This window comes from Megalobrama amblycephala, linkage group LG21 (genome assembly GCF_018812025.1).
Source record: "Megalobrama amblycephala isolate DHTTF-2021 linkage group LG21, ASM1881202v1, whole genome shotgun sequence".
Classification (NCBI taxonomy): Eukaryota; Metazoa; Chordata; class Actinopteri; order Cypriniformes; family Xenocyprididae; genus Megalobrama; species Megalobrama amblycephala.
The window spans coordinates 314,114-327,923 of NC_063064.1; the positions used below are offsets into that span (position 1 = coordinate 314,114).

The following is a 13,810-nucleotide window of genomic DNA, read 5'->3' on the forward strand; positions in this document are numbered from 1 at the left end:
GGAAATCCCCTAAACTTTTTAAAGGACAAAGATATCGCTTTCCTCAGTGGACATTCAAACTGATTTTTTTATAATGATATAATATTATGGATATCGTCCTGAAAAATGAATGTTATATCAGATGCAGGTAATACACTCGTTCCGTCGATCTCTCGCTCATAATACTCTACATAACGCAATAAGCTTCAATGAAGCGCCTCAATGTTCCTTCATTACTAGTTCTAAAGTGATGTTTTATAATTAGTAACGGATCTTGGGATCGAACTGTTGTATAAATGCAATATCACACTCGTAGCCGTGAGATGTGGCTGTATTTACTGTGATTACATACGGACGAATCACAGCGTGCTGATATACAGCCATATCACACGGCTACTCATGTGATATTGCTCATATGACACTACTGGGACACATAACATGCTTAATTAATTTTCATAGCATAATTTTTGAAGGTAATAATATCAATTTAAAGTGCCCCTATTATGCTTTTTCAGATGTTCCTTGTAGTGTCATGTAGTGTGTTTATCAAGAGCTGAGATTCAGATATGATAATGAGCGTTTGGTTTCTGACCAATCACAGCAGAGCAGCTCTCAGAAAGGCGGGGTTTAGAGAGACCGAATCCTTGATGGAAGCGTTTCAGACACTGAGAGAAAAGAGCTGATGCTGCAGTGGATATTATGAGAGAATTAAAGTGTTTTTGATCTCGGATGAATGTGAACCTGTTGTAGGAGACGAGAAACGACATTACAAACCTTTAAAACAGCATAAGAGGGCACTTTAAAAATTAATTTCCAACATATATTTTAATATAGGTGTCTGGTTAAATCTTATTAGTTCCTGTTGGTGTCTTTTACTCATAAGTCATTTCTTTGGGTGTGTTGTTATTCTGAAACAGTGATGTATTAACACAGTTTATTGGCCTAGCTGGAATTAAATGACGTCTTCTTTTAAGCAATGACCAGTTCCTGGATCTCAGGAAATAAAGCAAACATGGATAATCATATTAATGAAAGTCAACAATGAAAACAATGAATCTGTGTTTCAGATCTCAATGCCAACATTCCCTGTGGTGGTGAAGATTGGACATGCCCATTCCGGAATGGGGAAGGTATGTTAAAAACAAGTAATTTTATCGTTTTTATGAACATTTTGAATGAGTTTATTATCTAATTTCACAGAAATACTGTGTCTAACACAGCTTGATCCATTAATGTCTCTATTGTAATAGCATTTCATCACATTAATAACATGACAACGTGTTAACAGAGCTTTCCATTGGCAGGTGAAAGTGGACAATCACAGTGACTTCCAGGACATTGCGAGCGTTGTGGCCATCACTCAAACCTACACAACCACAGAGCCTTTCATTGACGCGAAATATGACATCAGGGTCCAGAAGATCGGCTCTGATTACAAAGCTTACATGTGAGTACAGCTGCACAATCACATACGAGGCTGATTTGACCTTGACCATCTATGTCAAGACCACCTTGAACCAAAAGAAAGAAAGAAAGTACAGCTACTAAGTTCTAAAAAAAACTACTTTTTTCCATCAAGGTGTGCTTATCATTTGATCTACATGTTTTTGTAGCTTTTTAATCATGCATGTACCATTTGTTTTCTGTATGGTGGAGTGTGTTCACACTTGACAGGTTTGGTTTGATCAAAACGAACTCTGGTGTGACTGAAATATGAACACAACATGGACCAAAGACATCTAAACAAACCAAAAACAGGATGTGATGTTTTTATACATTTTATAAGCTCTTCATGAGCTCTCAGCTGGTAAAAATACCATGCACACACACACAACGAGCGCATTTAGTCCAGCACACAGCATTGTGTTTGGATGTATAGTAAGTTCCGTCGCAATACGTCAAAACAGCCATTTCTTTTTGTTTTGTATCCTTAGGCTTGATGTTAAATGTGAACGCTAAACTAAATGTATCGTTTTATTTTTTGGTCTGGATCAAAAGAACTAAGAACTAGACACACCCAAAAAGAATTAATTTAGACAAAATTCACATTTTGTCATCATTTACTTCCAAACTTTTTTTTTTTTTCCTGTGGATTTTGAAGAATTTATTGGTCCTTTCATGAGAGCTGAGGCTTTCCAGCTTACAAAAGGTTGCAAAATTATCATAAACATCATAAGTCTATGCATGTTTTGTGCATGTGACAAACTCTTCCGAAGTCATACATTAGTCATTTTTGGTGAAGTATTCCTGTTATAATGTGTGGTTAAATCTAACGCAGATTGAGTTTGCTGTGTGACGTGATCAGTGATTTCAATTCACAGGAGAACATCCATCTCTGGCAACTGGAAATCAAACACCGGCTCTGCCATGCTGGAGCAAGTAGCCATGACTGACAAGTGAGTAAGAGAGATGAACACGTGTACTGGTCCAGATACACTGAGGTTCCTGATGCCTTCTTGATGCTAAAATAAACTTTTAACAGACACTGTGAAAACTGTGTCCTATTAAAAATTGCAATATGACAACATTAGAAGTCAAAAATGAGAGTCAATTGCTTTATGGGCAAAGCATCACATGGATTTGCTCATTAATGACAGTGCTGTATTGTTAAACCAAGATGGTTCAATTGATGCTTATTCTTCTTAGTTTTGATTGATTTCATCAGCAACTATCTTAGAGAATAGCGCACAGACATGGTATTACGTTTTTGATTTATTGTGCAGTATATTGTAGCTTTAAAAAAGCTGCGCATTTTGAATGCAATGTAAGTTTGGATAAAAGCATCTGCCAAATGCATGAATGTATAACTGAACACGTGGCTCTGTGTGGGTTTAGCCTCACTCGTGTTCTTCTGTCCTGCAGATATAAGCTGTGGGTGGACGCCTGCGCCGATGTCTTCGGAGGTCTAGACATCTGTGCTGTTAAAGCCATACATGGAAAGGACGGGAAGGATTACATCACTGAGGTGAGAGCAGAGGGACACGAGCGTTCATTCAAGCCTGATTTCAGCCACCTGACCTCTGTATCGTTGCATGCGAGCTGATAGTTTAAATTCAACACCAGACAGAAATGTGTAATAATAAGTATTATGAAGATTATAGTCATACGAGGAGGCGTTGACCACAGGGAGAGTGTGTTTGTTTTATGAGGTTTTCTAAAAAACACATGAATCCATGACAAAACTATTGTTGGGAATGTGAGTCAGACATTGCAATAGTTCTTCAGAAACTCACTTTTTTCTCATGAAAGAGAATAACTCGAGTGTTTATGTTTTAAGGACGCTCATACTCTTCTTCAGTTTTTCTGTCTTGTTTTCCGGTACAAATATCTAAACCAAGACACATTTACTGTAGAAGCTAAATTACTTAAAGGATTAGTTCAATTCAGAATGAAAATGTCCTGATAATTTACTCATCCTCCATGTCATCCAAGATGTTCATGTCTTTCTTTCTTCAGTGGAAAAGAAATGAAGGAAAACATTCCAGGATTTTTCTCCATATAGTGGACTTCACTGGGGTTCAACGGGTTGAAGGTCCAAATGTCAGTTTCAGTGCAGCTTCTTTCAGTGCAAAACTCATCTAGAGAAACCATCGGTCATTTATTAAAAAAATAAACATTTATATACTTTTTAACCACAAATGATCGTCTTGCACTGCTCTGTGATGCTCTACGCATGACGTAATCATGTTGGAAAGGTCCAATCCAGTGTTTACAAAGTGAACGTCAAAGACTAAGTCAAACGCCTTTACAAAAAAAGGTAAAACAACGATGACGGAAGATTTTGAAGTTGGAGGAGAAAATGAGATGGAGTTTTTCGCTCTACCGCGGTACTTCCTCCTACGTCACGTGTGACCTTTCCAACATGATTACGTCATGCGTGGAGCATCACAGAGCAGTGCAAGATGAGCATTTGTGGCTAAAAAGTATATAATGTTTATTTTTTAAGAAAATGGCCGATGGTTTCTCTAGATCAAGACTCTTATTCCTCGTCTGGGATCATGTAGAGCTCTTTGAAGCTGCACTGAAACTGACATTTGGACCTTCAACCCGTTGAACCCCAGTGAAGTCCACTATATGGAGAAAAATCCTGGAATGTTTTCCTCAAAAACCTTCATTTCTTTTCCACTGAAGAAAGAAAGACATGAACATCTTGGATGACATGGAGGAGAGTAAATTATCAGGAAATTTTAATTCTTTAAGTCTTGTTTTCTGAAGATGTATCAAAATGAAGTGAGTTTAAAACACAAATATCTGCAAATGGGGTCAGAAAAATAATCTTGTTTTCCTTTTGAATTAATCTGACACACACTCACACACAAAAAAAAAAACTGTACGGCTTCCAAAGACTTGCAGGAAACCCAAAATTAAATATATCACTTCATCTTAAAGTGCCCTATTATGCTATTTTAAAGGTTTCTAATTGTAGTAAGTGGGTGGTTTGTAGTGACTACGCCACCCTGAAATAACGGAGGAATTACCAAAAGAACACGCAAATAAGTTCCACTTAGAAAAGGCAAGAGGCGTAAGTTTCCGTTTAAACAATTATTTTTTTATTAAAGTTAAAAGAGTTTGCGAAATTTTTAACCCCAAACACAGCATTTAATTGTCTTAGTCGGATGGGAAAAAAGGGGGGGAAAAGCAATTAATCGATGCAGGGGCTGAGGCTTCCTTTATGAGAAGCGGGCTAGTGTGGATCACCCAGTGCTGCCAATCAGAATCACATCCACAAAAATCACTGCAAATAATGACCAGAAATAGTGACACAGCAATAAATGACAACCCGTATTGAAGTGAAGCCTGTGCAACACAACACCAGCCCGCTCCAGGAACACTCAGCTCCTGCAAAACACAAAAAGAGAAGGGAAATCACTTTAGAAGACAGACCAAACCAACATAAACAAACAAGTAAACACACAGTCAAAATCAAACTGAGAGTTGGTGACAGTAATACAAAAGATACTTTTTTTTTTTTTTTGTCTGTGTGTGTGTGTGTGTGTGTGTGTGTGTGTGTGCATTGTAATGTATGGTTATACAGGTGCTGGTCATATAATTAGAATATCATCAAAAAGTTTATTTATTTCACTAATTCCATTCAAAAAGTGAAACTTGTATATTATATTCATTCATTACACACAGACTGATATATTTCAAATGTTTATTTCTTTTAATTTTGATGATTATAACTGACAACTAAGGAAAATCCCAAATTCAGTATCTCAGAAAATTAGAATATTACTTAAGACCAATACAAAGAAAGGATTTTAAGAAATCTTGGCCAACTGAAAAGTATGAACATGAAAAGTATGAGCATGTACAGCACTCAATACTTAGTTGGGGCTCCTTTTGCCCCAGGAATGCGACAGCTGAAACCCATGTCTTGCATACGTCTGTGCGTAGTGGTTCTTGAAGCTCTGACTCCAGCTGCAGTCCACTCTTTGTGAATCTCCCCCACATTTTTGAATGGGTTTTGTTTCACAATCCTCTCCAGGGTGCGGTTATCCCTATTGCTTGTACACTTTTTTCTACCACATCTTTTCCTTCCCTTCGCCTCTCTATTAATGTGCTTGGACACAGAGCTCTGTGAACAGCCAGCCTCTTTTGCAATGACCTTTTGTGTCTTGCCCTCCTTGTGCAAGGTGTCAATGGTCGTCTTTTGGACAACTGTCAAGTCAGCAGTCTTCCCCATGATTGTGTAGCCTACAGAACTAGACTGAGAGACCATTTAAAGGCCTTTGCAGGTGTTTTGAGTTAATTAGCTGATTAGAGTGTGGCACTAGGTGTCTTCAATATTGAACATTTTCACAATATTCTAATTTTCTGAGATACTGAATTTGGGATTTTCCTTAGTTGTCAGTTATAATCAGTGTTGGGGAAAGTTACTTTTAAAAGTAATGCATTACAATATTGCGTTACTCCCTAAAAAAGTAACTAATTGCGTTACTTCGTTACTTTTTATGAAAAGTAATGCGTTACTTTACTTTTGCGTTACTTTTTCTCACCGGGGCTGGGCTTGCTTGTTTGTTTTTTAATAACAACAAAAAAGTTATATTTTTGGCAAAAATGCCCTTTCACACCAAAAGTGAAATCAATAAGCCTCAGGCTGAAGGAAAAGCATATTTACACCTGTACAGTAGAGGGCGCAGCTCAAACAAACCTTTCAGCTGCGCTGCCATTCAAGAACAGGATACAGGAGAAGGAAGTTCTAGTTCTTATTTCTAAATCTAATCTAAAGTATTTTTTGCTTATTATGGTTGAATTAGGTATATTGAAGGTCAGCAGCAAAGACATTGGATAATAATTGAGATTAAATACATAAAGTATATTTGTGTAATTTAATATAGTTAAATATTACAGGTTTGCAAAAATTCTGAGATTGCATTTCACTGTTTTTATTCATTTTGAGGTATACTGAATGATTTTGTGCAAGTGAGATAAGTAAATGCATGTTCACATTTAGTCTAAAACTACAATAACCATCATGTTTACACAGCGTACACAACACCCTCTGCACTTTATTTCTCTCAACATGGGGACAACAAGTCAGTTAATAAATGTGAAAAAGTAACTTGCGTTACTTATTTAAAAAAAGTAACTTAGATATTTTGTTGTAAATTGAAAAAGTATTGCGTTACTTTACTAGTTACTTGAAAAAGTAATCTGATTACGTAACTCAAGTTACTTGTAATGCGTTACCCCCCAACACTGGTTATAATCATCAAAATTAAAAGAAATAAACATTTGAAATATATCAGTCTGTGTGTAATGAATGAATATAATATACAAGTTTCACTTATTGAATGGAATTAGTGAAATAAATCAACTTTTTGATGATATTCTAATTATATGACCAGCACCTGTATGTCTTTCAGGAGACTTTTGCTCTCCTGCCAGGCTGTTATTGAAAATAAGAAACTTGCCTGGTTAAATAAAGGTTAAATAAAAATACAAATTAAAAAAAAAAAAAATTAACCCAAACAAAAATGACGAGCACAAAAAAACAAAACAAAAAGAAAACAAATATCCGGCCTACTTAGCCACTGGACCAGAAGTGTCGACGACCCAAAGCAGCAATGCGGCCCAGAGCGCGGGTTGGAGAGAGAGAGAAAGAGCGATGCAATGCCTTATAATTAGACGGTGTCACACTCATAACCACACACATACGCACACAAAGTCATATAGTAGCTCCTTTAGTTGGTAAATTAACAGCTGGCGCTCTGACCTGACCTGGCTATTGTGCTGCCATGACGCACAGGTGGGCACCCTGTAGACACACCGCACTGGGGTAAGCAGTACAATACACACACACACACAACCTTTGTGGACCGACGTCACACTCTGCAATCCACAGCAGTGATAGAAAAGGGGCGAGCTTTTGACCAAGACACACTCCAGGGGGCATGAACAACAGATTTATATACAAAAGCAGAGCAGTACCTCATTGGCCACGTATTTAATGATGGTAACACTTCAGACACGTCACAAACATCACTGCATAATGTTGTTTCACTTTAAACACTTTTAAAACACTTTAATTCTCTCATAATATCCACTGCAGCATCAGCTCTTTTCTCTCAGTGTCTGAAACGCTTCCATCAAGGATTCGGTCTCTCTAAACCCCGCCTTTCTGAGAGCTGCTCTGCTGTGATTGGTCAGAAACCAAACGCTCATTATCATATCTGAATCTCAGCTCTTGATTCGCAGTGATACGAACAGTAACGACGGCGTCGGTTTCACCGTATCAATCTCAGCAGAAAACAGCGTCTTCTCGACATGATCGACACCAAACCAAACTCTTCCAGTCTCAAATACAACTACAGTGATTGAGGGCGGGGCAAAGAGACGCTGATCAGCCAATCAAGAGCAGAGGCGGCATTATGCAAATTAGTTACAAACCTACGAGCAGGAAGTGAGACTGAATTACTGACGACTCGTTTCAGTTCAGAATAGAGATTTTGATCTTTTGATCTTTTACATTCACAAACAGCTCTATTACACACTACATGAAAGGGAATATGTAAAAAAGCATAATGGGGCACTTTAAACAGTACCCACTGCACACTAATAAATGTTACAGAGTTCAAATAGAAATACGGAGGCGTCACAGTAGGGTTATCTGTTCTGTCTCAGTAAGACACTGTGGGAATTTACATTTACAAAAGCATTTACTCTCATATTCCCAGTGCTTTCAGTAAACTAATTTTGATGTGTTAAAATAAACAATACTTTAAATTTCCATGGTGGAAGGATGTGGTGATGATGGTCCTCCCCCGGTGTCGTGCCACAATGACAGAATGGTGAAATCATATCATTGTCCACAAGAAAACAGTCATCATTCTTCCTTTAGCAGAAGAGATATTTGCTTATGGCTATAGTCTATGTCAAAACAACTGCATGTGAGATGATGAACCATCATGGTCAAAGCATTGATTTCTGTCTCTACAACATGTTGTGGAAATGTTTGGCTTCATTATGAGGGACTTGGTAATATGACATGACCATGTTGCTATGGAAACTGTTTTTTAGCACATAGTGAATGAGCGCACCCTCACTGACAGCAGGAGCAGTGCATCGCAAGGTTCCTGTATGTTTATTAGTAGAATTAACACTAGTTAGCATCCAACTTACATGCTTTCCTGTGCAAATTGTAAATGAATGCAAACCATTGTTTCATTTTTTCATTTTAGTCTATTTATCTTCCATAACATGTCTTCTTTTAGACCAGTGGACAGAAAACCTCCAAAATAGAGTGTTTGTTTTATTGCATTTGATCTCTTTGCGTCTGTAGATTTCAATCTTTAAAGGTGGAGAGTTTGAGTCAGAAATTCACACACACCAAACTCTACAGTTTTATTCATATATATTTATATATTCTCTGTGTGTGTGTGTGTGTGTGTGTGTTGGCTGTAGGTGGTGGGCTCTTCGATGCAGCTCATTGGTGAACACCAGCCTGAGGACCGTCAGCTGATCGCTGCCATCGTCCTGGCCAAGATGAACCAAGAATCAAGCCGCACTGCCGCTCGTTCCCCACAACGACCTCCGACCACTGTTCAACCTGCACAAGTACGTCATCAAACTCAAACGTTATTGGACTCTAACGATGATGCAGAGGGACTGGGGTTTAGATCCATCTGCAGCTTTATTAACGTTAACACCACCATCAGGCAAACAGGCGATAAACGATACTAAGATAAATATAATAACAGTGCAGGTAGGTCAGAGATAACGAGGCAGGCAGTAAATAATCATAAACGAGACAGAGTCCAAGGATCAAAACACCAAGGCTGTCAAAACAGTAACAGTAACACTCAGTAATGTAGTGATGGGCGATTTCAAACACTACTCCATGAAGCTTCAAAACCTTTACGAAACTTTTGTTTCAAATCAGTGGTTCAGAGCGTGTATCAAACTGCCATAGTCGTGTGATTTCAGTAAAAGAGGCTTTGTTACGTCATAACTGTTTCAAAACGTTTAGAAAATTCAGTGGTTCACCGCTAGGGGGCGATGATCTCTGTGAATCTTTGAATCACACGGATTCACTGAGATCAGCTGCAAACCATTGAAGAGGTCTCTATGGGTTTACGAAATAGTAAATTGTGCGCACGATTTAGCAAATCGAGGGAACGAAATAGTAAATTGTGCGCACGATTTAGCAAATCAAGGAACGAAATAGTAAATTGTGCACGTGATTTAGCAAATCAAGAGAATTAAATAGTAAATTGTGCACGCGATTTAGCAAATCAAGAGAATGAAATAGTAAATTGTGCGCACGATTTAGCAAATCGAGGGAACGAAATAGTAAATTGTGCGCGCGATTTAGCAAATCGAGGGAACAAAATAGTAAATCATGTGCACGATTTAGCAAATCGAGGGAACGAAATAGTAAATTGTGCGCACGATTTAGCAAATCAAGAGAATGAAATAGTAAATTGTGCACGAAATAGTAAATTAAATCGTGCACGCGATTTAGCAAATCGAGGGAACGAAATAGTAAATTGTGCGCGCGATTTAGCAAATCAAGAAATTGTGCGCACGAAATCAAGAAATAAATAGTAAATTGTGCACGCGATTTAGCAAATCGAGGGAACGAAATAGTAAATTGTGCGCACGATTTAGCAAATCAAGGGAACGAAATAGTAAATTGTGCGCACGATTTAGCAAATCAAGGAACGAAATAGTAAATTGTGCACGCGATTTAGCAAATCGAGGAAATAGAACGCTCGAAAAATAGGGAACGAAATAAATTGTGCGCACGATTTAGCAAATCAAGGAACGAAATAGTAAATTGTGCACGCGATTTAGCAAATCAAGAGAATAAAATAGTAAATTGTGCACGCGATTTAGCAAATCAAGAGAATGAAATAGTAAATTGTGCGCACGATTTAGCAAATCAAGGAACGAAATAGTAAATTGTGCGCACGATTTAGCAAATCAAGGGAACGAAATAGTAAATTGTGCACGCGATTTAGCAAATCGAGGGAACGAAATAGTAAATTGTGCGCACGATTTAGCAAATCGAGGAACGAAATAGTAAATTGTGCGCGCGATTTAGCAAATCGAGGGAACGAAATAGTAAATTGTGCGCACGATTTAGCAAATCGAGGGAACAAAATAGTAAATTGTGCGCACGATTTAGCAAATCAAGGAACGAAATAGTAGTGCGCGCAATTGTGCGAAATAGTAAATTGTGCACGCGATTTAGCAAATCAAGGGAACGAAATAGTAAATTGCATGCGCGCGATTTAGCAAATCGAGGGAACGAAATAGTAAATTGTGCGCACGATTTAGCAAATCAAGGGAACGAAATAGTAAATCGCATGGACGATTTAGCAAATCGAGGGAACGAAATAGTAAATAGCAACATATTTAAAAAATGACAAAAGCACATAATAATTACTAAAAAAGTTAAACCAAAATTAAAATGCAAACTAAAAATATATATAAAAAAGCAAAATATTAATAAAACTAAAATATCACTGCTGTTATGACTCTTGCTGGCTGCACTTGAACCTAAAATGATATTTCATCTAAAAATGAAAATAGTGTCATCATTTACTGACGTTCATGTGGTTCTTTCTTTATTTCAAAGACATAAAGAAAACATGTTTTATTCTCTACAATGGAAGGCAATTGGGTCCAAAACAATACTGGACCCCAATGACATTCATTGTGTATGGACAAAAAAAACAAAACAAAACCTGGAGACATTTTCAAAATATCTTCTCTTTGTGCTCCACAGAAGAAAGATGAAATTAATGACACAATTGTCATTTTTAGCTGAACTATCCCTTTAAATTAGTACAGCACTCTTTCTGTCTAGTGTCGCCCCCTGGTGTGGAATCACCAGAAATGCATTCAAAATTGAAGCTTGAGTGTCCAGTGAGACTGAAGACCATTTCTTTGTGTGTGTCTACAGAGCGCTGCCTTAAAAGAAAGCCTGGCTGACCCCAACAAGACCCTCGGCCAGCGGCCTCCTCCACAAGGTTGTTTACAGTACATTCTCGACTGTAATGGAGTTGCTGTCGGACCAAAACAAGTCCAGGCAAAATGATTTCCACTGCCACAATTCCAGATAAACGGTTCAGCCCGCGATAAAACGAGAGCTCAGTTCACTGGTGCTGGTTGAGGTTCAGATAGTGACAGATGCAGTAGTTTGGAGCTCGTGCTCTTCAGAATCTGCCTTGACTGTGAAGTGTTTTTCTGTACCGTTCACTTGTTCGCTTCTGATGGCTGCGTTCGTTTCCTTGTTAGTCGTGTGGTTTCCAGGGTCAAGAACAACTCTAACTGTGCCTACGCAGAGTCCAGTGCTGTGGTGTCCTGTGTGCTCAATATGTACTATGAAAGATTTGTACTATTATTTCAGTACGGGTGGTTCCTTATCGTCCAGCTTTCAGATGTGTGTGTGTGTGTGTCTGTGTGTGTGTAATGTTGTTGTTTTTTATTTAAATGTGTTGTTTGTGGTTTTGCATGAGTGATGTCCTTGTGTTCACATTTTTGAATGTGTGTTCAACAGCAAATATGTGTTTTTAGTATTTCCAGCATGGTTTCTAAAGAGAAGGAGTTGTTTGAACGTTTGCTTTCTCAAGGTTACCAAGAAGATTTTCTTCTTTCAGCCTGATGAACTGTCAACAGATAACCATCAGAAGCCAAAGACAGAAGGATTTCCATAAAACTGAATGGTCATTACATTTCAAACTGAGTCGATTTTAGGATCAGGAACGTTTCAGCGTAGAATGAGAGTGAGTCCGTCCTCCCGTGACCTCTTGACTGTCAGCTTATATTATATATCCTTCTGAGCAATATATAACCTACTGTAGTGGAATAGTCAGAATGGGTGAATCACAAGAAACCAGTCAAGAATTGGACGTGTTAATATTTCACCCCAAAATCAAAAGAAGATATGAGAACTTATATTTTGCATAATGAAAATAAAGCCTATTTTAAAACCATTGAGGTTTTTTTTTGCATTGCATTGCATTTGTATGCATTATTCTCATGACGTTTAATTGCAATTAGAAACAATATATATGATATAACAGCATATTTGTTGTTTGATTTAAAAGAAAAACACTGTCATGAAAATAATGTCACAATTCAAAACATTAAAGTGGCTTCATTTTCTTTTTGTGAAATATATTTTCTTTTGCTTTTCTTTCGATGTTGTCGTGAAATGTGACCAGACCATTTTTCTATATGACATTCACCTGAATTTACAGATTTCTCACAATAATCTTTGTTATGACTGTTTAAAACTGATTTGGGGTTTTTCTCTCTTGCGTCATGAATGCAATACAGTTTTATAATATTGCTTAGAGGTATTTTCGAGGTACCGCTTTCCAGCCATTCAGTGTTTTTTATGCAAAGAAAGACATTAAATTAAATAAGCTAACATAGTGCTACAGATTTGGCCTTGACATTTAATAATGCAATATTTGACAAACAATGAGCTTTTCCAGCATTAAAGACATAATGGACAAGACTGAATATGTATAGTCAAGTGCGCTTTTCACAATATTGTTTCAAAGCAGCTTCACAGTGACAACAGGAAAATTAATTGACAGAGATTGGGACGTCTGAGGTGTTTTCAGTGTAGTGCCTGTTCTGTATATTGATGTTTTTAACTGTTTTATCAACATGCAAGATGGTATCTATAATACGTAAAAGGTAAAATCTGTGTTCAGAGTTTAAAATGTCTTTATATTGCATGGAAACTGTTACCTTAAGATCATTTGCATGCATTACCAAAGAGTGGAAAAATCTGGAATATTTTTGTGTGTGAAAAGTATAATTAAAATCAATGAATGTATTCATCAAACATACTGAAAATAATGTCCGCTTGTGAACAATCAGATCTCTATCTCTATATGCTGATGTGGCGTCTGACTTAAAACCCACTAACTTGGGTCGATTAGGCTTTGCTGATGTCACTGCCTCTTTAAATCCAGTACTTGGGTATTACCTGTGATTTTTGTCTGATATAGATCTAGTCTTTCCCCCTCATGTCCAAAGTAATAAAGCTCCCATTTTCCAGACTTACTGTTCTGTGTTACTGAACCTCATTTCAAGTCAAATACCCTTTACGAAAGACACAAAACTTTCAGAAGGGTCAAAGCCCAGTGTGTTTTCATTTATAGTGAGATACTGGGAAACATAATCAAGCATTTATTAAACAAACAAGCAAACCTCAAGAGACACCTCACTCACAACTAGATCATTATCATTATCATAACTAATAATCTCCCACATTTCCCTGCTCCTGCATGTATCCCAGTTGTCCTTTATGTTCGGTACGTATACAGATTTAGTACAAAACACACAACAGCGTACATCTGGA

The 13,810-nt window shown here is 37.5% G+C and overlaps 1 protein-coding gene across 1 annotated transcript in view; it reads left to right on the plus strand.

Moving 5' to 3' along the window:
* Window positions 1–13,810, plus strand: part of syn2b (synapsin IIb) — a 73,013-nt gene that overhangs the window by 54,863 nt on the left and 4,340 nt on the right. Inside the window, exons 6-11 of the mRNA XM_048173303.1 lie at window positions 1,047–1,109; window positions 1,284–1,426; window positions 2,301–2,375; window positions 2,842–2,944; window positions 8,887–9,039; window positions 11,393–11,459. Coding sequence (XP_048029260.1) covers window positions 1,047–1,109; window positions 1,284–1,426; window positions 2,301–2,375; window positions 2,842–2,944; window positions 8,887–9,039; window positions 11,393–11,459 — 604 coding nt within the window. The remainder of the gene's footprint in view (window positions 1–1,046; window positions 1,110–1,283; window positions 1,427–2,300; window positions 2,376–2,841; window positions 2,945–8,886; window positions 9,040–11,392; window positions 11,460–13,810) is intronic.